The following is a 25,865-nucleotide window of genomic DNA, read 5'->3' as shown; positions in this document are numbered from 1 at the left end:
ACTGCCGGAACAGTGTCAGTTTGAGCGCCATCATCATCACGCTTGGCAAGCACGCGCGCAAAGGTCAAGCGTGGCTGTCGTTCCGAGTTGGCAGGCGCGAACACAGCGTAGCAACGTCTGTGTGCCTTTAGACGCGGCGCCCCCAGAAAGTGTGCCGCAAGGTAACTTCGCCTTGTGCCCCCCTCGGCCTCATCAACCCCCAGCGGGCTTCGCAGGAATGCAAGGCAACACGGCCAGCAGGAGAGGCCTGTGATCAAAGCCGCAACATGCGAAAAGGTGGGCGAGAACGTCGCGGCCATCTGTGCTATTGTTTCATCGACCCATGTGACGCGAAAGTCTAGAGGTGTACCGCAACTTGCCGGCACACAAAGTGAGCGCTTGCTAACCAGTGTAAGATTAGTGGTGTTATTTCCACCGCTAAACCGGTGCAAATAACACCGTTATTTCCGCGAAATAACGGTGTTAGCGGTGTTATTTCCAAAGTTGACTGCAGGCACCGCCGGTTACAGGGAGACGTCGATAGCTTTGATGGACCGATTATCTGTTGTAGTAAGGTCATTATCACGAAGCTTACTACTTGAATGCTAAAACATGTGCGCCACTTCACTGCCTCATCGTCCGTAGAGGAGAGGCCAATTTTTCATCCGTCTTTGGTTCCAATGTTACGCCACGGTTATTGAGAAAAAACGGGGCCGTCATTTACGTTTAAAAGCATCCTTCTGCGATATGAACCACCGCGGTGGCTCAGTGGTTATGGTGCTCGGCTGCAGACCTGAAAGACGCAGGTTCGATCCTGGACGCGATGGTCGTATTTCCATGGAGGCGAAATTCTAGAGGCCGGTGTACTGTGCGATGTCAGTGCACGTTAAAGAACCCCAGGTGGTCGAAATTTCCGGAGCCCTTCACTACGGCGCCCCTCATAGCCTGAGTCACTTTGGGACGTTAAACCCGATAAACTAAACCAAACCTTCTGGGAAATGTCAGCCTGGTTTTCCAGTATAGTACAAGAAATGAGCCGGCTTTATCGCGCTATTCCTAGCAAACTGATGAGGCAGAAACATTTTTGTTCAGTTAAAACACGTTGCAAACGGAGTGCGCTAGAGGACAGCTTACTCCCTTTGTACTTCCATATAGGCGTATTCGTGCTTCGAGTGAGTGTAGGGTGGATGCTTTAGCAGCGATTTGTCATTCGAGCGAAAAACTAATCTTGTTCACAGTTTAGACCCTTTTTGAACAATACCTGTGACTTTCAGTGTGCGTTCGTCGACCTTATCGCGGTTCCGAACCCTCCCCGTAGACATAGACGCTTACAGATAAAATGTAATGAAGAATTCTGCACCGAGATAGAGACAAAGAGAAGTACCAGGTAAAACAATAGCATTCGGTGATTGTAATACGCAACTAAAAGTAATAAATCTTGAATCACTCTACTCCGCAGGCACACCCTCCACAACGATGTCAGCGAGCGGCCTCATGGCCTACGCCTTAATCGTGACGACCTGCACAAGTGCGGGGAATACCCTACAGAACGCGCCAAGCCTGCGAGGTCACGAAGGTAAGGCTGTCATGATATGCCCAGCCGTGCGAACGAAAGGATACCAAGCACGCTGCGAGGCGCTTGAACTCCGCCTTGAACCCAGTTATGAAGATGTGGGGTGTAAAGCGCGGTAGTACCGCCATTGCAAGCACAGGAGAGCTCGCTCAGTTTGCTCTTGTTCGTCCCTGCGCGTACTTCGAATAAGGACACTCACAGGATCTTGAACGAAAAGCCAGCCAAGAATTTCGAAGGACATCCGTTCGAGCTTTGCTTAGGGATACGAAGCTTATGTTGGCTCAACTGCGGACAGAGTATTCTCTGCTACACTACTCTCCTTCTCTTTGCTTCGAACCTCTTCAGACCACTTACAGCGGCGCATTTTTTGGACAAAGGGACCGCGTGGTGCAAGTAAGACTGCGAGCACACTTATGCGAGACGTCTGAAACTACGGAATGCAGTCGCGCAGCGCTGACGGTGCTGGCGTGAGCGTGGCGTGAGCGTGGCGTTAGCGCCGCCGCAGATCGTCCATGAAGCGCGAGCATGACTTCTATGAAACGTGCGTTAATTTTTCACATTGCGCTTAAAGGCACTTCCAGTATACCAAGATCAATTCCGCGTGTTGGCAGAGTAGCAACCGAAAGTGGTGTCTCGTAGTCCATGCATTATATTGTAGTGCATATGCTTTCCAATTAAGGCCACGGTAGCAGAAAGCGCCTTACTAAACTTCGTTTAACTCTTTAGCCTATCGAGCTAGCCCGCTGCGAGCACATGTACCTTATTTTCTTAACATACCAAAACAGCAACACCGCCCAGAAGCAACCGGGACAAGAGCTGAATCCGACGTTCATGAGTGTGTGCTTCGCATAGAAAAAGCTGTCGCCGTGATTCAACCCAACGGCGGATCTCTGTTTTTCCCTTGCAGTGGAACAATGCCAGCACACGGAATTCTCCAGGAGAAGAGAAGACTGCAACAAAGACGTGAATTTTCTCTCCGCAAGGAAAGGAAACGACTGCCAGTGAGTGTAGATTGTCAGCTGCAGACGAGGACGACCATGTGGCCGTTGCGGAACTCGTTGAAATTTTCGCTGTGAGCTTGAAAGCCATTATCAGCGTCGACGCAGAGAAATCTGCTGCACGAGCACAAGGTGCCGGCGCGCACATTATCGTGGCATCAGCGCTACCTACGAACACATAATGCACAAAAAGCATGTCCCACGTTGAGAGCCCTAAGCCATACGACGATGAAAGAAACCACGGCATCGATAACGGGGAGTTAGTATCATTTCATTAGATTGCGTTTCAGCTGTCGCTGTTCGCCGCTGATTCTCTCAATACTGCTTTCAAATTTTCGCGTTCAAATCTTTCTTGATGCCGCGGCGGCCGAATTTCGATGAAGGCGAAATTCTAGAGGCCCGTGTACTGTGCGATGTCAGTGCACGTTAAAGAACCCCAGGTGGTCGAAATTTCCGTAGCCCTCCACTACGGCGTCCCTCATAGCCTCAGTTGCTACGGGACGTTAAACCCCAATAAACCAAACCTTTCTTGATCCTGTTGCCATGATTTCTCAGAAGAAGGCAACCATGAAAACGACCAAAATGTCGTCGAGGTCAAGGGTCTGTCTTCTACCATGTTCTTGACTTCGTCCACCGAGTGTTCACAAGAACTGCTCACTGCATGTGCGCAGAAGCAGGACTTTTTCCACACAGTGCTTTAACGCACAAAGCAATAACTTCGTCACAGCTATGAATAAGGTGTGCAGCCCTCTTAAATAACTGAATTTCTAAATTTGAGGAAGGGTTTTGTGAACTTAACAGTTTACGACGCGCGAAATTTAATCTGCGGCCTATACATTGATCCGAACGAGAAGTCGGCCGCTCTGATACGCTTAAAAACACGATCAAGCTAGGCGCGAAATTTATAGACGTAGCACACGGAGCAAGGAAGAGACAGGTGGGAATAAAGGACTCTGGGATGACTGTTTCAATTACGATTACGAGCACCAGCGACTCGTTTAAAATATGATTTTGCATCCATGTGTCTTGTGCCTGTCTTATGTAACCGAGAGGACCAGTCACACGGTATTTCTTGCGCGCAGCGTTATGCAGGTTTACGTCGACTGCGTGACGCTGGCACTGAGAACCACACGCTGCACAAAAAACCCGTTCTTCGTAAGTTCTGAATCGAATCTTATCAGAACGAAGGTGGCCGACAAAAAGCTCTCCTGTTACCTTCAAAGCGGTAAGAAAACGCTTTGCTTCACGTTCTTTTCAGACATCGTCGCATGTACAGACTCAGATTAGTAACAGCAGGTTAATGAAGGCGTAGTAGATTACGGGTTACTGCTCAGGCCTCAATCGTCGTTAACCAGAGGGACGCATCCGTGTTGACACCTCAGTAAAATTGGCAGGCTGGTAAAGCATCAGCGCTTGTGGGCTGCGAACACGCGCAGCTTGCGCGGAGGCATATAGCGCTCCAGTGCAGGGAATGGAGGCGTTTTTGCCGTCATTTTAGACACAAGTATGAAATTGGCGACTGAACGTGTCGCTCATTTGGTGTGCACGCACTATGAAGCTTAACACCGAGAGCATGCTTTGTGCGTAGGTTGCAGCCCGTATGTATGAGGTGTCATATATTGTACAGAGGGCAAAACACATGCCTAGAACAACCAAGCTCTGTGTTCCGTAGCTCGCAAATCCGCTGCGACCAAGAAAGCAAAAAATGACGATGAAATTCTACGAGTTTAACAGAACATGTTTACATCCAGACCATTTTTAACCAAATCTTGTCGCTAGTTATCGCGTGTTAAGCCCGAAACACGCTCAGAACGTGTTCTAGACATGCGTTTTGCCCTCTGTACATATATTGGCTTCATTACAACCATAAATACCAAGGTTATTTTTTATTATTCAGAAGCACACCATAATAATCCCTAATTTGAGAATAATGAGTATGTACCTGCCGCTACCGGACTACCTTTAAACGGCCTTTTTTGCAAATGAGGCTTGTATTTCGCTTCATTTTTTTGGTCTTTTTCCTGAGCGTCTTATTTAGCACTTCCATTTTTTTTTTACACCTGATATGTCTTGCAGATCTACTAGTACTCCAGGTAGACGCTGAACATAGCTGCTTGCGGGTTCGTGCTGTGAAGCTTTTCTTCAAGTGCGGCACAGCGTTTCATTTTCACATGGGAGGAAAGTCGCTGACGCCTGCAACAGTATGCGAGTAAGTTATTTCCTTAGAAGTTGCCGCTGAGCTGCCATCTTCAGTGTTGACATTTTTTTTTCCTTTTCCTCATACTGAACTCAGACTTTTGAAGACGTACGCGGACTGTGGCCAAGCCGCTCTGAAGGAGACCAACTGCACAAAGGAAGAAAATTTGAAGGCACACATGGATTTTTTTCTGGCTCAGTCACTGAAAAGGCACTCAGTACGTTGCCCTAACATCACCACTTATAATGTGTCGTCGCCAGTTCTAAAAGGTACGCAAACGCGATTAACCTGTTCGGCGTTTACGATCACGATGAAAGAAAATTTAAATATCTGTCACCCACGCCTCACTTCAGTATTTAGGTAAATAAGCCCAGTACTGTGGGATCATAGCATTACGTGACAAATAAGGAAGTAAGAATAAGAAAAAAAAAACAGCAACGGATTTCATTCAAGTCTACAATCAAACTTGTCGGCAGACCTATTCAAGGCACGGCAACGATGTACAACTTTGCCGCTGTGGCTCGATAACTTTGGCGTTCGGCTGCTGATCCCCAGGTCGCCGGACTGATTCCCGGCCGCGGCAACCGCATTTCGATGGAGGCGAAATGCAAGAACGCCCGTGTGTTGTGCGATGTCAGCGCACGTTAAGGAGCGCCAGGGGGTCGAAATTAATCAGGAGCCGCCACTACGCCGTCCCTCGTAGTCCATGTCTCGTTTTAGAACGTTAAACTAGACATAGCACGTACCTCTACCGCAACGACTGTAAAGGAGAGTGAAGCGCCTACTCCGTGTTTCAAGCAAGTTTACGTAGGCTTTAACCATTGTTGACTAATCCATATTTGTTACGCGCTCACAGAGAAATTACATGTCTCCATAAACCATTTTATCCAGAGCTTCGAAAGAACGCAGTGCTACACCACATTCAAACGCACAACAGGTGCTTGTATTTTGATTGCATAACAAATCACTATGGCTAGATGTAGCGCCGATTTCACTTACCCTGTAAGCCCTAGTGCCATACTCGGAGCAAGCTTACCTGATGCACATCTCTCCCTTTTTTTTGATTACGGTGTTTTTATTGCTCCCACTGCCAATTTCACAGCATGTTTGTGAGGCACAGTGAACGCAATATTAGGTCCGTGTACTGTGCGATGTCAGTGCACGTTAAAGAACCCCAGGTGGTCGAAATTTCCGGAGCCCTTCACTACGGCGTCTCTCATAGCCTTAGTCGCTTTGGGACGTTAAACCCCATAAACCAAACCAAACCAAACCAAATGCAAAACAAAATGCGAAAATGTGCAGAAAACGTGCGAAGCCGCGCTTCAAAACTTGTCAAAAAATTCGCGGAGACAAAGCAATAGGTCCCAAAAACTCAGCACAGGTTTAGCTCTTTTAAGTGAAGCAAGAAATCATTCAAGGCACTCAACAAATGCAGCTCTTATTCCGGTGGGCTTGAGCATACTGCAAATATATTTCATGAACAGGGGTTTAATCCATCGAGGAGCCCAGCTGAGAAAAAGGGCAAAGGACAGAGGTACAAAGGCACAAAAGAAGGTGGTGCACGTCGTATACCTGCACTGCACTACGCACTGGCATTTCGCTTGGACACTGAAAGAGATGGTAGGTTACGGCCGAAATCATTTTTTCAGCAAAAAATGATGCAAACTTAGAACTCAGAAATTAAGGGCCACACAAGGGAATAGTTACACTAGTGCCGAATAGTTCCACTCGTGCCTGTGTGTAGCTTGTGCGGACAGCTATATACAGGCGTTCAGGACGAGGCCATGCGGCGTTCGCGCTTTTTTCGCTTCAACGACGTATTCTTTGAGCAGCTAATTGCTTGACGTTTAAGAAGAGCAGCAAATACTACTTGATCGTTTAATTTGGGTTCGAATGAAAAGTTTTGGTCGGAGACGTGTCAGACGTTTTTATAAGTTATCAAACCCAACTAGTCAGGCAATTCTGGCGAAATGTTTAGTTTTGAAAATGAAGCCAAGGTACGGCGGTTGAACTGCACAGAAGCCACGAAAGGAGCAAAAGCGTTTGAACAAGCTGGAAGGATACGAAACTGTGAGCAATGACAGCACTTACTGTGAGCGTGACAGTGAATAGATGCTTGTCGTTCCTTCCAGCATTTGCGCAGTGTCAAAAGCACTTGCCCCACATGAAACCGAACGCTACGTAAATGAATTTCTTTAGTTGGTTTCTTGAGTAGTTCCGTGCAATATTTGTCAGTCGAAACACAGTAGACGAGAGCTTGAGTATCGCTGAAAGCGGTTTTCAAGAGAAGGAAACGAAGTCATGATGAGAGAATAAGCGACGCTTTGACTATCAACGCCAATTCTACTCTGCAATCGGACTGCGGACACAATGTGACAGCCCCTTGCAGTGGAATGTTTTTGCCCTATAGCGTCCATAACCTCGCAGCTTCTACACTGCCGACGCTTTTGATAACAGGAGAAACCACACTGCCAAGAGAGGGGGACGGCCTGATGAGCATCATGAGGCCTCGCATTTACCACAACTGTCCTGTTCTACACGGGACACAGGCGCGAGCGCTACCATATATCACCCTTTATGGGAGTGTGTCGGACTGCGACGTATCCGTGCTTAGCACATTACCTCGGATATTCGCTGCCTACGGGACTGGATAATGCCCCAGAACTCTGCTCGCGCTAAAGAGACGCTTCTATCCCCGTGGGCCTGTGTGCGCGCTACCGGCGTCAACCACCGCATGTGACCTTCCCAACTTCGTCTACAAATAACTGAGCCACTGAGCCATCCCACTTAAAAGAAAGAGTTTCAATCAATTCTCGCTGTTTGCGCGTGCCGGACGTAGCAACGGCGATGGGAGGCCACGCAGCCGCTCCGGCTACTCGCGCCTTGGGCTGCGTAGTTTTGAATGTGACTGCACGCGAGCTGACACGTTATTCCTGAAAACGCCATTCTCCGCCTTCAAAATGCGAGTCCCCCTCCGGAACAAAGCACCCAAGTTAATTAGTACTAAACCCACTAATTAACTTGCAAAACGCACTAATTCACTCGCAATTCTTGTAGTGGCGCACGTTGGGAGTGCTTTACTGCAGTGACCGAACATTTTTGTATCTTTACAGGTGCTGCGAGGGCTGTCCCTGAAATTCAGCACTGGGCCATGGCATACAGTGAAGACGGCAGTGCTAATGTCCGCCCTCGTAAACATGGTATTAGGAAGTTTTAACCTTTATGCCTGTCATGACGCAAAGAGCGTTTACTAAAGACGGCGGGAACAGAGTCATAAGCCAGATTTTCGAACCGTGCTACCTGCGTGAGGCCGAATCTAATTGAATGCTGTTCTTTAATACTTATTCAGGAATTACTCCGCCTTGCCAGAGCGCGTTTTACGAGTGCTCTAGACAGCTGCAGTCAAAGGTAGCCTGGAGAAGTAACGCATCTATATATTAATTGAAAAAAAAAAGGCGTTGTAATAAGCTGTAATGTTTTCTCTTTATTTCTTCGCAGCGCCGCTAATGAAACAGACAAAAGAATGTCGTGTGGAGGATGCCTTGCGCCGTTATTTTACTTGTGGCTCAAACTTCCTGTGGAAGATGGTCATTTGGAAAAGACATTTTGCCAAACACCAGGAGATGTACAATCTTGCTACAAACGACACGCTCCCTACAACACCATCTCTGAAGATGTTGGCGAGGCGGGCGAGCGAGAACGACGAAGTGTGTGGGTTAGTTGTTGTGCTACTATTTCTTTGAAATCTTAAGTGCACGCTGGAGGCGCTGCGGACGATATTAAATGTTCGCGATGGTGAGTTTTTTTTTTCTTTCTCCTTCACAGAGCCATCAAAGAACTCCACGAATGCACTGACGAAATAGTTTCAAGAAGCGACTGTAAAAACCCGGAAGGGCTGTCTGCCAAAATGGTCACAATGCAGGAGATGCTTGTAGGCGACGCCAGCAAGTCAGCCTGCAAGCTCTCGCCAAAGACGAAGCACGGTGTCTACCCGTCATACAGCAAACGTGAGGGAAAACAACGACAGCTCTTAAGGCATGCGAGGGCGGTAATTCAAATGACATCGATCCATGCTGTAGGAGATTAGCGATTCTACGTTGTTCATTTTCCCAAGACTGTACAAAATCACAAAAGCACAGTGGAGTCGCCAGCTGATTTTCATTTGCGGACAGAACCAAAAACTGAGATCGTTTGTCTAGTCAAATAATACGAAAAAAAAGTTTAACCGATAAAAAAAAACAAAAAAAAACAATTTAGAAGCTGTTCATCGCGAGGATTAGGCATGCAGTGCGGAGCACCTCTGTTACAAAAAACGATAGAAAAGTGACAAAGAACGGCTGTGTAACACAAAGTTTAGATTGTTGAAACTTATATTCGGCATCCTATTAAATTATTTAGCACACAAATTTTGCTACTATTAAAGCTCTGTTCCATAGAGCAAGCACGTTCTTAATTATTTCAGGAAACTGGCGCCTGCACTCGTTTCACAGCCATTTTTGACACTTCAGAAAGCGTCGTCAGCACATTGTACCGCAGTGCGCATTGTACTGCCCTATAGCCTGGAGTCGTGGTCCATTTTAGCGTGTTCAAAGATTCATGGAAACGAAGACGCGAACCCAGTTCGGCTGTCGATCACGAGAACACACTAAAAATAAAGCACTAAGGGCAGCCGGTCAACACGTGCGCGTACTCTAGGGCCAATACCCGAAGCCAGCGGTGACCTCGGGCAGTCCGTCTTCATCCTTACAGTCCCGATACATCGACTTCGGGGGCAACTCCAACGCAGAGTCTTTTCCCCCATACTTGGTCTCACTGAATTAGTAAAACGTCGCGGAAGCGAAAGCCGCCGTCGGCTAAAAAATCATGCGTCGAATCGAAAGGCTTTGCGCACGCAAGAAGGATAATTTGATATGTCTGTGCCTTTAAAGTCGTCAACCGTATCGACGGCAGTTGAGACTCACATCACAATAATAATTTTTTATTGATTCAAAACAGCTACGTAGCTACGAACACTTGTTACCTGCGAAGAGGGTTGTGAGTTAGCACATTACTTCAACGCTGACCACTCTCATGCGCCCTACCCTGCTAGGCTTTGCTGAAACACAAGTGCTGATTAATCGAATGTCGTCGTGGACAAAAGTGTAAATAACTCCCTTGCGCAAGTGGTGAATGAAGTTACGCGTAGGCTGTGATATGCTGATCTGAACGTTCAGGCTAGTTAGGCTTCTCTCTTAATGAATGTACACTCAATACCAAAAGTTTACGGGATGTATGTGCTCTGGAACAATTTTATTGCCGCGAGAGATGGAATCGAGAATGCGGGCGAAAACCAGAATGGAGGCGACTGATCTCACGGCGTTAATAGTTGCGGTGTGACGAAGACAGGAAGGAGGGGGGGGGGGGGGGGGGGCAAAATCAAGCAAAAAGGACCCGCGGCGCGCCCCGAACTCCAGCCCCTGTTACTTCTTGAGGCTATGTGATACCTGCTGGTCCATTTTAAAACATCCGAATATCCAAGCATAGCAGGAAAAAAAAACGCCGTAAAGATTTTTCGATGACTTTATATTTATACTCGCATAAGTATTAGTACTGAAGTACTTTTCTCTGCGCGGAGGCATTCATGACAAGCATTTTTTTTTTTTAAACCAGAGATTTCTTCACAAGCAGGTCCTTGCCTCCCTCGTGAACTTGTATTTCGCAGCTATTTGTCGACATTTCACTCAGGATAACATTGGTAAGAATTGGTACAACAAAATATGTTGTGGGAGGCTGGTCACTGCATCACAAAAGTGCAGAACCTAATTCTACAAGAAAAAAAAAACTGTACCAGAAAAGGACACTCCACCAAAAAGAGCCTAGAGAGGAGGATACCACGGTATTCGTTCGGGCACATATCCGATGCGGCCAGAGTAGGTTGCATCCCTTGAACAAAACAAAAAGCACTCGAGGGCTATCATTGTTTTCCATGACTCCTAAAATGGTCTCTTCTCTCCTTCGTGACAGAAAATCTGCCTCCTCCTGGGTGCTCATACAGGAAGCTCGTCAAACTTTTTTCATTCTGTGTGGTCAACTTCTTTTCAAGTTTTGCCATGTCAAAGGACAACACGCAAGCATGCTTGTGAGTACCGAAATATTAAGTCGACGTTAGCGTTAAAACACCGCACGACTAAACAGCTGAAAGGGCGGGCTCATACTACAGTACGCCGTCGATATTTGGCGCCCGTATCAGCTCAATGAAAAGCTGCCAAGATACGCTTCCAGGTACCGCTTAGCATTTTACTAATTTCTCAAAGTGGCTCAATGGCTATGACATTCTGCACCTGAGCACAGAGTCGCAGCTTCGATCCCAGCCGCGACAACCGTAATTTAACAGATTCGAAATGCAAAAAAAAAATGGGTCTAGGCGAAATAAATACGGCGAAAGAACCTATTGAGGCGCAGTTGACAGGGCAGATAACACAACTCTTCATAAGGTTAATCCGTTCTCTCTCTCTCTCTCTCTCTCTCTCTCTCTCACACACACACACACACACACACACACACACACACACGCACACGCACACGCACACGCACACGCACACACACACACACACACACACACACACACACACACACACACACACACACACACACACACACACACACACACACACACACACACACACACACACAGAGAGAACGCTTATCTATTTGTGCAACACATTCGTCCTTGGCTTCTGTTAAAAAAAAGCGAGAACAAGGGACGCTGAACAAAGCTCGCCACTGTCCATCAAGAATGGAATCGAAACGAAGTCACACAGACAGACTGCGTCAACTGCCATGCCGCCGGGAATATCGCTGGCGGAAAGACAATCCCAGTTTTTTAATCTGTCCAGCCTGGTGACAGGAAGCTACTATAATGCTCGTGATATACCCTCAACAGTGTCTATTTCATCATGCAGGTTTGTGAGCAGGCACAACTCGTGCGTCGAGCAAGCGCGCAAATCTACCAACTGCAGCATGAAAGTGAAGGAGCTGGACGACTTCGTCTACCTTACCAACGTCGTTCAAGATAAGTACTCATCACGATGCACACCGGATGGTAAGATTGCGCTTCTGGAATAATCGTCGAGAATCGGTGACCTCTGCTATGCTTAAAAAGAAGCAAAAATGAATTTGAATTAATTAGGCAATGCCTTGATGCTCCAACTTGTTATTAAGATAACCCAAATGGTGTTACCTCAGTGGGGAAAAGCAATGAGAGTTCGGTTAACGCATCTTAGGAAAGGGACATTTCACGTAGGGGTGTGCGAATAGTACTTATTCAAAACCGAATCGAATACAAATAGCTTACCTAAAGGCCGAATCGAATATAAGTCGAATAGGCATGGAACCGAATTTAATACGAATAGAACATTTTTTTACTAATAATCGTGCTACACAGCTAAGCGCTAGCGCGCGGCAGGGCTGCGTCACGGCGCTGTAACTTATGGAGTTGTAGCTTTGGCTTCCAAAAGATGCAACACTGATCTCCACACAGGAGGGCGCAACACGAAGTTAGCATTAACTGTATTACCGACACGTCATACATATGACAAAACTCGTCATGCACATGTTTATGCTGGTGACGGCAGCGAATAAACTTGCCGCATATCGCAGTAGATCAGAGGGGTGAGAGCTACTCATGAATCATGGATTCCAGGATCGAACATCAAGGCAGGCTTTGTAAAACCTGTCTCAGCCTTGGCGCGTTGCCTGGTCTTGGAAGAAATGTACCAGCGTTATGAATGCCGCCACTCTAATGAACCTAGCCGTTAGCTGAATCCTTTCCCCGCAGACCGATCAAGGCAGCTAGCTGTGTGGCGTCAGAGCAGACCATATATTTTTGAAACAGCCATAGAAGAAACCTACGTCGAACGTTGTTCGTAGTTGGTGCCAAATATTCCAAAGCATTTGGAATATTTGATTCGTTTTGTATAATTTTGAAAATTCACTCTTCGGTTATTTCCGCTAATCGAATAAGAGGGTACTCGATCCGCTACTCGAAAGTTTCGACTATTCGCACACCCCTGCTTTCACGCCACTAAGTCTTGGACTGTATAGTTTCGGTTATTGAGTGATCTCGAAAACGCAATACCTTCCAAATACTATACTTCAATCACGACTGTTTCGGCAATCCTAGAAGAAGTCGTCTACATGAAAACAGCCTAATTCTGCTTTACTTATTTAGGAGAACATATAGCATGCTCGACGGGCGTCACATGGCAGGGACTATAGCAAAGCTTTGAGGAACGCTTTTTACTTGAGGGCGATATAAAAAAAATTGCAATACTAAGGCTTCTTAAATAAAACGCGGAAATTAGCCGACCTCTGGCTACTTTGACAAAAGTAATAGAGTAGCTGATACTGTGGATCACGGATTCTAATACAGTGTCCACTTTACACAGTGAACAGTTGCTTCACTAAAGTACCACTCCCTTTCGTGGCGTGACCCCCTTTCTATTAGGAGTGAATGATGCAAAGTAATGAATGATGCAAGCATATACCGCAGCCGTAACTAAAAGCATCGACCTTTATAATGTCGAATGACTGGAAATCTCCAACGATATTTCAGGGCAGAAGACGTTGGCGGAGAAAAAAGGTACGGCCAGTTTCTCACATACTGATGCCAGTAAATCGAATCGCTCGTGTTACTCTGCACCTGGAGTATTCTGAACTTAGTGCTTAATATGCGTCTCGATTTTCTCTTCCCGTCTATGAACAAAGCCGAGGCCGGAGTACCCTCTCTGTGCAAGAGGAAAAGTCTTCTCCAGAGGTACCTTAAGTGCAGCCACACGTTGCAAGATAAACTGTCGGTCAAGGTCGACGAATGCCGGTGAGTGAAAGTTTCTACTGTAAAGCATGCGTTGCGCTTTCGATGTCCCATTCCATGCCATCACCAGGACGAAATATAGGACAGCGTTGAAATTCAGGCTTGTTGGTTCATACTTCGGAGCAGTAGCGCAAACAGGACAAGGGACCAAGAACGAGTAGACACACACACAGCGCTAACTTCCAACAACTTTATTAGAAACAAAATCACAAGAATTTATACATGCATTTTTGCCACGTCATCCCAAAGCATGCTCAAATTCACTGCGAGCGTAGGTAAGCAATTTCTTTTTTTGAGAGTCTGACAGAAGGAGTGCTTACACAAGCACTTCCTAATCTGGCTATCTTATCTACTTCAATAATTTCACGAGTGCGCTTGTCCTTACTTTTCCCAACTAAAAACACTTGTCTAGTAACAGCTTGCACTTTACACATGCGTTGCAATGTTTCACAAGTTCTCTATTATTTTCGTTTTTATTGCTTACATTGCGATTATGCTCACGGAGGCGGTCATTCAGGCAGCGACCAGTTTGACCGACATACTGTCGTCCACATGAGAGCGGTATCTGGTACACCACGCCTACCTTGCATTCTACAAACGGACTTTGATGTTTCTTTGTGCATTCTTTGGCCAAAGGACGAACATCTTTGTTTACCTTGCATAGGCTGTTTAAGTTTTCAGGGGCAGAAAAAACAACTGACACATCTATCCATTTTGCATTGCGCTTTGTGTGAGGAGGAAAAATGGTAGTTTATATCAGCTCACTTGCCAGTGTTTAGCGTGTCACAGGAGTGTTGTGCATAGAGTGACTACCCTTGTGCGCAGATCTGGTTTCGGAATGTATAAGGCAGTGGCTCATAAAACTGAAATACAGCCAAGTTCACGAACAATTATGCAAGCAACAAATAATTTGTTTCTTCTGGTAGAAAAAAAAAACCGTCTTTCGTTCTTACTTTCTAGGGCTCTTGATTCATTTTCGCAGTGCTTCATGGAAGCCCGAGCAGACAACGAGTGCACATTCACGGAAGACAGCTTCACCTCCATTATGCAGATGCAGGCGGAGCTCATGACTGACACGCTCAGGTCACGTTGCACGCAGCCATTCGGTACGTAGCCGGCACCTGCGACACGCCGTTGACCGAAAAATCCATCTGAAAACTGGGTCCCCGGCCCACGAAGGGGCTTCCATATTCCCTGAATGCTGGCTACGGCCTGCAAAATGCAAACTGTCACAATGCCTTGATTACGCACATTTAAAAGCGCTGCACGCTACTTATCTTGCTTCGTGGATGAACTGACATTTTTGTAACGATATAATTCTGCCCAGTAGCACGCCATCACCCCCTTGGCATATAGTACTAATGGTAGTATGAGAACTAAGCAGCGTTATGTAATCAGTGCGCCTTGGAAATAAAGAAAACTCGACTGACGATTACGGCACTCCCTAATGCAAAATTTGAGCGCAGCTTGATTTTGTGGTATACTGAGGCAGAAAACTTGAACGACGTAAGCTACCCTTAAGAACACAACGCGAAGCATTTCCGCTTTTTCGCACAAGGCCTTTAAACTTTCGCACTGAACGAATGCACCTCAGTGGTGTAGAGCGACGCGGTGCAACCCTTGACCAGTTGCTGCGTTTTCTTCCGTGTTTGCTGCTCCCGTGCAACGTGCTCGTCTCTTTGCTTTAAGGAGGAACGCTGAAGCTGTAAAGGACGCGTCTTCGTTTGGAGCGGGTCACGAAGCGCGTGTCCTGCACATTCAGACTAGCGCGTGTCCGTTTCCGTGGTAAACGGCGTGAATTCCCCAAACGGCCCCCATAGGCACCCATTCAACTGCGGATTCATAAACCCTCCAATGTGTGCCGCCTGTAACGGATGGGGTTGCTATGGTACCTGCCCGCAACAGTATTCACCGCAGTCATTTTTGCGTAAAAGGTTGCGGTACACTTCCTAAGCATGACGGCTATCTGTAAACCCATTTTGAAAGTAATCACGAAACCGCCGGCGCAATATGAGAGCAACCCTTATCGCTTCCCCCCCCCCCCCCCCCCCCTCCTCTTCCACTAACCTGACGCTTCCGACTTTCTCTCTTCACCACTTCCCCCTCTTCCGCCTTTTCAATATCGCCCTACTTTCACCCATCATCGCGCTCTAGGATCTGTGCTATAAAATTCCATAATGCTTTTGAAACTGCTACAAAAAAATGAGTAGCTTGCGTACGTACAGCCAGTGTCATAGGCCCTTAGATACATATTCAGTTAAGATTAATATGCATCAGCAATGGGACACAAATATATGGTGTCATAATGTGCGCAGGGATTAGGAGCATACTGGGCCGAATGAAGTCAGTACCCTACGATTCAGGTTCATTGTTTATATGATGTGTTCAAGATTTTACTCGATTTTGAAAGAAATATGAGCGCTGAGAAGTTAACGCATTATTCCGAGGCCTTACTTAAATTCTTGGTATCTGTTTGTCACCACAGATTTGAATGTATTACTGAAATGCGCTCAGCACGACGCATTGAAGAAAGTGCTTCTTTGTGGACTCTCCTATAATAAGCTCATGGAAGACTTAAAGAGGCAAGGGGAGTACTACGTAACGTCGACGACATGCAGGTGAAATTTAACCGCTATTAAATGCAACCCGTATCAGCTGCGAATTCTCTGGTGCAGTTTATCTTTTTGTTCACACAGACTCTTCTTTTCCTTTGGCCAGCTACTTAGCCGAGTATCAGCACTGCATAGTTGAGGTGGAAAGAAGCACCGGCTGCACGAAGTCTACGCTTCACGAGCACACGTCGGCAATACTAAACTTCTGGACATGGAATGTAGCTCCATTGTGCGAAAGCGCAGCTTGTAAGTCCCGTTACATTTGTTAGGCTGCTTCGAAAATGTCAACACAGTGACATTATGCGCGCTTCTTTCTGACAGCCCTTCTGTTGACAGACGTCGATCCCAAGTGCGATTCTCCCAAGGCTCTCTTAAAAGCCTTTAAGTGCACTATAGAATTTCAGGAGTATGCCGAACAAGCTGCGTGGGACACAATGACGTCGGCAGAATCTTGCTCGTGAGTTCCATTGTGTTTACTTCGTCGCTGTCTCTAAGGACGGCAGTCTCTGCCTAAATTAGCTCGATTTAGTCCTTTAAAATCAAATAACAGGTCTTCGAACACAGGTCCCTGGAAATGCTGGACAAATGCCTGAGCAGCTCTCTTGACATCGGGCAATGCAAGAACAGCCTGAATGCCAAGGCCCAAGTGTCTGCGTTGAGGTCGTTACTGGTGTCCGAGTACAGAGTGGGCTGCCGCAAAATATACCTGTCGGCGCCGGGTATGCCTGGCATGCGACTGGACGACTACGTATACGAAGACTACTACTACTTTGGCGACGACGTTTTGCGCACAGCGGCCCCAGAGAAGCAGACTGGCGAGCTTGGCGATGTACAGCTGCTCGACGAACGCGACGTCGCGCCAAGCGCCCGCTCTAAACTGAGGGAAGAGATCAAGTAAGTGCTCCCGAAAGGAAGCGACGCCACCGTGCATTAAATGGAGTGGCTTAGTGCGAAAAAAATTACAGCCCACTGCGCTTACTTGGCCAAATGCTTATTATGTGCCCTAGCACGTCGCGTTTCACTTCGCTTTCGGTTCGAGGCTAGGGTTTTAACGTCAGGCTTCGGGCAACGATCGGCGAAATCGGTGGTTGGGGATCTGGTGGTAGTGCACTATAAAATTTTGGACCGTTCAGCGCACCCTAAGAGGGCACTGAGATGGCGGTATGTTCTGGATCCATTGAGCATGGATGAAACTTGATGAAGACGAGAACATGCAAGCACAGCGTGAGAAAGTGGCAGTTCAACATGAGGGGTGATCTTGCCGTTGAACCGTCGCGAAAGTCAAAACACGACGCTTTCTCGCAACGCCTGTGCATGGTTTCGAGTTAACCTATAAGGCGCAAGCTCTGTGCATGTTTCACATGCCTCCAAAGTGTAAAATTGCACTCAGGAATTGAATGACGTCTTTTTCAAGCCGTTTCGACCACTGCTTTTTAAAAAAAAAGTGGTCCAAAGTTGAAAAACTACCAGTAATAAAAGACAGTTGTAAGATACTTCATAACACCTCAGACGTGGTGCGTATGCTCTAGAAGTACTTTGGTTTGGGCTAGTTGGTTCGTAGCCATGTTTGAAACAGAAAACGCACGAATGAGACGAGGACAACAAGGAACGTAAAGCAACAGGACAGGCGCCTGTCTTGTCGCTTTACGTTCCTTGCTGTCCTCGTTCCGTTCGTGCCTTTTCTGTTTCAAACGTGGTACGTATCTATACCTCAGTCCTTTTAATGCACAAGAGAACTTGCATTACAACTGCAATTACTTCAAGAGATATTAGGAGGCGTTTGACTAACGGAAAAGGCTCAGAAGCTCGATAATTTTCCAGAAAATTTTTTTCCGCTAAGATGGGCTTTTCTAACTGTACACCGCGCTAGTAAAAACACACAGAAAACGAAGGAGGCCTATTATCGAAAGATAAAGAGCACACTGAATAGTTTGTTTCATAGTTGGCTAGTATTCAGCACGCAAAAATATGGCACATAGGTGCGCACTTTTCCATTTGCCAGCAATTGAATCAAATGGGACCACATGTCTGCCGCTGCCCTAAAATGGGTTAACAGTGACTTGTTACGGGTACAAAAGTTGTCGGTGTCCTTACAAGCGACGAGAAAACTAACAAAATAACGGCTCTGACAAGGTGACGGCAGTCTCTGACCTGTGCTACAGCAGACGAAGCTTGACGAGGTGGTGGAGCCTCTCGGCTTACACCCGGCGTGTGGGTATAGCAGAGCAGCCATGCTTCAAAACATACAACTGCCTCTTGTACCGCGATTGTACCTTGCACTGAATGACCATCAAACCATGTTTAACATATGTTGGATACTGAGGATACTGACCTTTCTCGGTTAAAACCGAATTTTAAACAAATGCATTCAGCGTACGGTTTATCATTTTTATTTCTTTTTTTTTCTAGGTTTAAACCGAAATCTCCATCTCGCACTTATACCCAATCCGACCCTTTTTTTCGGTACTGATACGGAGCCTATAGCTGGTGCAACCAAATCTGCGGCAGAATGATCAAAGCTGTTCGCGGGTTGTAGCCGAGCGTGTATCGCCGGCACTTCTGGCATTGAGCGCCGGGATAACATTATTGGCGATGCAACGAACGCGAGCCATTCTCGAACCGATCTACTTGCGGAAATTGCATTGAGTTGGTGTTGTTTTTCTTGGTTCCCTGATTTACGAGAGAGTACAGGAACGGTTGTGCTTTGGACATGCTCCGGTTGTTCGGCCCCCGAATCTCTGGCGCGAGTTTGTTTTCACTTCAGCGACAACGATTCGTGAGACAGTATGGACGAGACGAATGAGCGTACGCAGCCTCTGCGGTCGATATACTTGGCGAAGTCAGCGCGGTCGATGAGCAGAAGCGCACAATGTTGACGCCTTCAAGATTTTGGCAGGGACACAGCAGAGCAAGGCCAACGTTACCCTCAGCACCATGCCATAGTGGCCACCATCGCCTGCGTTGCAGGCAACGGCAGATACTATTATACAGGCCTACATGCTCACGCGTTCCTGTAAACATATTGGAGATCCATACAGCAGTTCAGGACAAGCCATTAGATCATGTTTTTTTTTTTTTGCTAGGTATATCGCGAGTTGCAATACATCACAAGAAGTTCGGCTATAAATGCAACTGTGTTTCTTCACACGAAGCTACTCAAAGGGCTGAGCAACGAGCATTCAGTGAAACTTGAAGAAGAATACATTATACTTCACTGCAATGCAGTTGCATAATAACTGTGTTGAGGCTATTGGAGTTAATGAACGCGTATCCTACGCTGAACAGCATCAGCTAGACTACGGCTCGACACCAAAAGCCTGTAAAATAGGGGTGTGCGAATATTCGGTAATTTCGAATACCGAATCAGATATCCCCCTATTCGATTATTCGAAAGAATCAAATAGCGTATGCTCAAAATGATTCGAAACGAATTGACTATGTCCTGAAGTTTTCTAATACTTTTTGAATAATTGGCGCAAAGTTCGAATAGGGCCTGCCGTATTTTTATTCCTCGACAATTCCAAAAACAGGGACCATACACGCCGCGTGCCATGCTGGCGCGATCGGTATGCGCAGGATAGAGGGTTCAGCGGCGCGGTGCGGTCCATTCGCGTGGAGGTGTTCGTAGTCCTCATACATGGCCTCAGAGATCGGACGACTCGGCATGGTCCAGGCATGCTCAGCAAACCCAGCCTTTATGCCTGGCCTCGGATGCCATGCCCCATACGTAGCTCTCGCCCGTCTCATGCACTATGTGGCGCTAATTTATTATCTTCCGTTATCAACACCAAAAGGTACTTTTCGTATGCGCATAACATGACAATGATAAAGTGAATGATGACAGTGATAAAGTGACTTCAAGTTGTGCTCAGTAAAACTAGATCGCAGCAGCGAAGAGTCCTACATTATATCTGGAGATGGCAATGTGGCGGGCTGTCACGTTGCAGTACGGCTCACGAATGAGAACTTCGCAACGACCAGAATTGTGCCTCAATGGCTTAGTCTCTTTCTAGGGTTCTTCATTGCGAACAATAACGAGGCGAGCCTTCAATACCTTCAGAAGCCTGGAATATCGGTCGATCGTGGCTACCATGTCAAATCATTGGCCTGTTTTAAAACAAATTACAACCTACTCTCTTCTTTGCTGATTACGCGCAATGGAATACAGGTTTGTGTACAGAGCAAATACATCCCGTACAGCCACGCTTCGAGGCGTATAGCAGTGTCACAACTCCTTTCAAAAACGAAAGCGTTTTCTAAAGCAGATGCGTTTACAATCCTCGCCATTACAGAAGAATCTTCAGCAAAATGCGCGGAATGGGGATTGACAAAATTATCAGCAAAGTCAGACCGGATCTCGGGCACGCGATCGTGGAAGAAATACACACGGCAGTCCCTTCATCCACGACAAACAAAAGCAACGCATACCCTCTGCAGCCACTGATGACGGGTGCTGTCATCCCAGTCATGGACACCGACGATGCAAGTAAATAATCACTCGTCACGACCGTTTGTTCATTTACACCTGCCCTGGGCAGAGACAAAACATGGTCTTTTGATGTGTGTTCACATTGCTTCCTAGCGTGTGACATTGCTGGTTACCAAAAGGAAAGGGAGCGCTGCACTCAGTACATCGCCGACCAAGCCGGCAAGTACAAAGGGAACATCAAGTACATACCGGTGCCTAATCTGAGAGATATCACCGACACAGCGTGCAGGTAAGAAGACTGCCTGTGCAAAATATGGCCCTCGACCTACCTGAACTTTTGCCGGCGTCATAAAGCGCCGGCATCATCTGATGCCATTTGGAATGAGAGTGCGACGAAGGAGCTGCGACTTCTTGTTTCTTTCTTTCCCTCTTTTTATGCCGCTCGCATTGATTGTATCTACTTTAAATGGTGCATTTGGTTCAGCCATGTTATGAATGCAGCTACCTGCCGCAAATAACTTTACTCGACATGGACTACCATCACTGGTCTTCGAGTGGATTTTACCACCGCGCTAGCTGGTAGAGAAATGTATAACAACTAGAGAAGGATCTCACATAACCTTACGACGTAGCTTAAAGCTGAGGGATTTATAGCCGAAAACAAACACAACACCTAGCACTTCTCGTTGGCCACCCGAACCGCGCCGTAAGGGAATGGATAGAGGAGGGAGTGAAAAAAGAAAGGATCAGAGGCAGTGTCGCATCCCAAGAATACTGCGTCATATCCTACCCTCTAAACCAATTTTCATTTTCATTTTTCTAGCACTGCAAAAAAAAAAAAAACGCTCTGGGCGGCTTGATACGAATCAAAGCGGTGGTCAGAGTTGAAGACGCTCAAGGCTAGATAAGGTTAAGCTTTCATGATGGGGCAAAAAGCATAGCTGACAGGGTAACTTCCTTTTCCTGTCCCTTCACACGCATCCTACAATTCAGCTTGCGCGGCTGTGTCTTTGCAGAATGGTGGACCTCTACCGCGCCTGCATGAGCGAGGTGGCGAAGCGCAACAAGTGTCTGGCAATGCTCGCCAATACGCCCCGGATTGTAGAGAGCCAGCTCATGAAACTTGGACTGACGTTCTGCAGTTCTACAACGATAGACTCTGGATGCTCGTCCCGTTACAATGCCATCCAAGTCACTGTCGCCGTCCTGTCCGGCTTCTGCTTGAAGATGAGAAATTGGGAATAAATCCCGGGGCTTTGCGTCGGGTATTGCTTCATTCGACCCGCAATGTAACGTACAAGTAAACTATACTCCTGTAGCAGCGATGCGGGATGCAGAACTTATGATAGCGCAGTGAATTCATCTTTCAAATCAGCTGTCACACTGCAAAAAAAAAAAAAAGCAAGTCAGCAGAAAAGCCACTGAAGGTAAACTTGAAATCTCTTCCTTTTAGCGCGTGGGGCCGTCGATTTAGAAGCATGGCAGCCGTGGAAAAAATCGGATCTCGCGGCTCTGACGCGCGACGTAGTAGTAAGAGGAACATACTAGGCGTCCATCGCACAAGTGCAAGCTGCATTATTCGGTTCAAAGTTGCGTGCATAGCCTGCAGGAATAAGTGCACTGCCTGGGTTTCATAGTATTTTTTTTCGGCCGTACAGAGGCTTCTGCGAATTAAAATAATTTTCCTTCACGCAATTTAAAGAAGCGCATGGAGGACGTGCATGGCGACAACGCCGAGGAACGCAGACTGCCGGACCGGTTCTGTGTTCACCACAACAATCCGATACGAACAGGAACAAAATGCAGAAGAGGAACACAACACTGTGAGCAGGACAGAGTTATATGTTCTTCATCGTCGTCCTCTTTGCGCTGTTTTAAATTCTGATAAATCGACTAGTCCACACAAAAATATTAATCAGTCTCCCCTAGCCTCTTTCATGGTTGGTCAAGCCCCTGAGTTGACAGCCCTCCGACACTGCGAATATAATTAGAGGCCACTCTGACTTCGCTTTGAGGTGCCCATGCAATGCCGTCTTTGCATGCATGCAGGAACCCCCAACAAGCGTTATAACTCAGCTCTGCGCTGCGAGGTTTTCTACGGCCTGAGTTCCCCTTCAGACCTCAATACACTCTCAGTGAGCCGTCCGATTCAATTGTGGGCTTGTGGCTCACATGTTATGCCTTTAATAAAATCCAGAAGCAAAGTCAGTTTTACGAGAATTATACCATTTCATATCCCAAGAAAGAAATGAGAAGAATGCACCAACATACACAAATGATTTCGTCTGGGTTGCATTGTGGCCTATTATTAAGCTATGTAGGTACTGTAAATATTTCAACTGCCTCTTTCCTGCGCCTCTAAATTGGCTGAACAAAAATAACTTAGTCAAGAAACAGTAAATCTCCATCACGTAATGGCTTCAGAAATGTCTGAATAATTACACAAAAAATTAGCAGGTTTCAACTAAGGTTAAACCGAGTCGTGCGAAAGCAGGGCTTCAACTAAGGCGAGTGTGCGAAAGCACGGTTTGACTTGCTACAGCTGTTGGTTTGCCTTTGGTTTTGTTCTTTCACTTTGTAGTTACGCTCTAGGAAATACATTGGGCCACGTGCTAAAGCGCGACCTGTCGTTCCTGCTGTTTCTTCGTAAGTTCTTCCTAGCGTTGAGCCATTGTCTTCAGGATCGGTAGACTCACGTTTACGACGTGCTCTCTCCCTTCCATCGCAGCACACCGGTCACGGCGAGCTGCTTCAGCTGAAACAGTAGAAGGACCCGGCTCGCTCTTCATCCTGTCGTGGTCCCACGTGTCAGAACAATCGCAGGGTATACTTTGCTATACAAACATCTGGAGGAGCGAGCTCAGTTTCGCGCCACTGTATCCGCTGCCCTCAGAGACTTGGCAGTGAGCCAAGATGCTGCGCGCCGATACCATCGCGGCTCCCTCCGCGCGTGGAGGAGAGCGCGCTCCCCTCACGCACCGGCTGCCGCATCAAGTTGCAATTGTCTGCGCCGACCATCTGCGAGAGGATTGCACTCAAGGTCGCGCTAGGCATATTCTCAAGACTCAGTTAGACCCCGGGAAGTATTGCTTCGCAATAGAAAGCTTACTACTGCCAAGCTGTTTCCCAAAGTACTGAAGTACACCAGTGACTTGCACCGAAAACCATTCAGCGTATCGAAATTTTGGACTTTTGTGCTCGTAATGAACTTAGTTTCTGTATTTTCTTTCCTGAAAGGTGGCAGGAGCGTGACCAATGCGCCGTATGCCCCGAACTCCCGGTAGGTGTCGACCATTATCGCAGAGAAGGCTACTTCCGCCTCCCCCTCCCCCCCCCCCCCCCCCCTTCGCACGCACGCACAACGCACGCACGCACGGTGGAGGAGCCCAACCGTGATAGTGGAAAAAGTTGACTAAAAAGTTGAAGACGTGATAACTAGCAAGCTGGGTATTAGTTACCCAGCTTGCTAGTTATCACGTCTTCGCTGTGGCCTACTGCATGACACCGTTTACAATGCTATGCCAAAGAGCACTCTTTTTAAAAATAAAAAAAAAGCTTATTTTTAAAATTGCTGACAGGCTCAGGTGAAACACCTCGTATACAGCCTAGGAGTCCACTTTCAGCTCAGAGGTATTTGTAACTCGGCTACGAGGCGGTTAATGTTGGTGCAGGACTGAAGAGCATGGTGCGCAACTTTTCATAGCAAGCACGGCAAACACCCTGGTAGCCGTACTCTCTCCTGAACAGCTTTGGTGCTGCGACTTTTTTTTGGCCTTGTGGATAACTTTACTACGTTAATAGTACTAGTGGCACTTGGCGAAAATGCCGGCATTGTCTGCGTGTAGACTCTGCAAGTGAGGCACCCACACACCAGAACCTTCACCCTCCTCTGCATCCCAACTTCACTCTCCAGAAGCGGCACCCACCACCTATCTCAACCCCACCTTTCTCTAAAACAGTGGTCACGTAACCTTTTGACGCCGCCGCGGTGGCTTAGTGGTTATGGCGAGCGGCTGCTGACTCGAAAGATGCAGGCTTGATGCGGGAGCTCGTGTGTGCGTGCGTGTTTCTCCCTTCGTCTTGTGTTAATCTGCGCAAAGTTTTCTTGAATATGTCGCTACACCAACTGGCCCAACGTACTGCTCTACTCGATCCCGGCCGCGGCGGTCGAATTACGGTGGAGGCGAAATTCTATAGGCCCGTGCGATATCAGTGCATGTTAAAGAGCACCAGGTGGTTGAAATTTGCGGAGCCCTTCACTACGGCGTCCCGCATAGTCCGAGGCGCTTTGGGATGTTACACCCCCATAAATTGAACCAACTTTATGACGTCATCACAACCTGCTGTGATGGGCAATTCTGATTGGTCGAGGGAGGCCACGTGACTTTGTGACACCATCACACACTGCCCACCGTGGCAGGTTTCCCAAAATTTTGGAAGTTGTCCCAGCCCCGAAAATTCCAAACGACCTCCGAAATTTTGGAGGTAGGTACGCCATATAAAATGGACAAAGAGGGACTAGTTGGTGGAATTAAGTCGATAGTGGACCGGATTAGTGTTATCCCATATGATAATCTAGTGGAAGAGAGAACGAGATTTTAATGATTGCAGGAGAGGTGGATCCAATGGTAGGCACTGGAGCATTTTAGAAGGTGATGACTCATACATACCATATACCGGCAGTGAAACCGGTTTCAGCCGATGTTTTGGCGGCAGAGTCGCGTGAATATCAGTAGTATCAGTAGTGAGTCTTAGGATCATTTCAGATAGTCTAGTTTTAGATTCATCGCCTACGACCTCAAGAAAACAGCACAAAACGTCCAATGCAGTCTATCTTGGAGGATTCTTTTCTACCTTCTGCTGGTTTACTGGGTTTTGTTCCACCTAAGATGTAATAGGGATGTTCGCAGTACTATGGCCGTAATCTGCCGCGTGTCTGCATTATGTGGCCAAGTTTTGGTCCCTCCATCTGGGCAGAGACAGCTGTTTGGCCCGAAAAAGTACCTGCTTACCTCACCCTCATGGCACTGTGCTGCGAAGCCAATGCCACCGTGCAGTGACGCTAAACACGCGACGAGATGAAGCGATGTTATCAGGTTCTTTTTCTCAGTACAGGCAGTACGAGTCAACACGAAGTAAGTTAAATGCTTGTCCTGAGAAAAAGACCTTGAGCTAAAGACGATGGCCCATAAAAAAGGGTGACGTGTGCAGGGGCGTGTCATTCGA

General features: G+C 47.1%; 1 protein-coding gene across 2 annotated transcripts; it reads left to right on the top strand.

The window, feature by feature from the left end:
- The first annotated feature begins 266 nt into the window (after positions 1 to 266).
- LOC149350795 (uncharacterized) lies at positions 267 to 21,884 on the top strand. Of its 2 annotated transcripts, none has more exons than XM_089576937.1 (21): positions 267 to 276; positions 1,439 to 1,555; positions 2,460 to 2,553; positions 3,633 to 3,775; positions 4,627 to 4,759; positions 4,844 to 5,016; positions 7,861 to 7,947; positions 8,246 to 8,462; positions 8,573 to 8,754; positions 10,751 to 10,865; positions 11,689 to 11,828; positions 13,341 to 13,367; positions 13,493 to 13,601; positions 14,559 to 14,704; positions 16,084 to 16,216; positions 16,317 to 16,456; positions 16,532 to 16,667; positions 16,775 to 17,104; positions 20,503 to 20,696; positions 20,793 to 20,928; positions 21,656 to 21,884. In XM_089576937.1, exons 1-21 carry the CDS (start codon positions 267 to 269, stop codon positions 21,882 to 21,884), a joined length of 2,991 nt encoding a protein of 996 aa, XP_089433063.1. The 2 variants fall into 2 exon arrangements, with proteins under 2 accessions (XP_089433063.1, XP_089433064.1); XM_089576938.1 differs by lacking the exon at positions 267 to 276 and adding an exon at positions 15,329 to 15,331 and having other exon boundaries at positions 1,456 to 1,555.
- Positions 21,885 to 25,865: the final 3,981 nt, after the last annotated feature.

The sequence above is a fragment of the Amblyomma mixtum genome, chromosome 3 (genome assembly GCF_055824585.1).
Source record: "Amblyomma mixtum isolate Tamu chromosome 3, ASM5582458v1, whole genome shotgun sequence".
In the NCBI taxonomy this organism is placed as follows: domain Eukaryota; kingdom Metazoa; phylum Arthropoda; class Arachnida; order Ixodida; family Ixodidae; genus Amblyomma; species Amblyomma mixtum.
Note: the sequence above shows the minus strand (reverse complement) of the source record. Positions and strands in the feature narration are given on the sequence as shown.

Bases quoted from the DNA above. Each gene is read 5' to 3' on its own strand.
- LOC149350795 (XM_089576937.1), top strand. The intron at 11,829-13,340 runs GTAAGATTGCGC...ACGATATTTCAG, and splicing joins ATCACGATGCACACCGGATG to GGCAGAAGACGTTGGCGGAG. The intron at 14,705-16,083 runs GTACGTAGCCGG...TTGTCACCACAG, and splicing joins ACGTTGCACGCAGCCATTCG to ATTTGAATGTATTACTGAAA.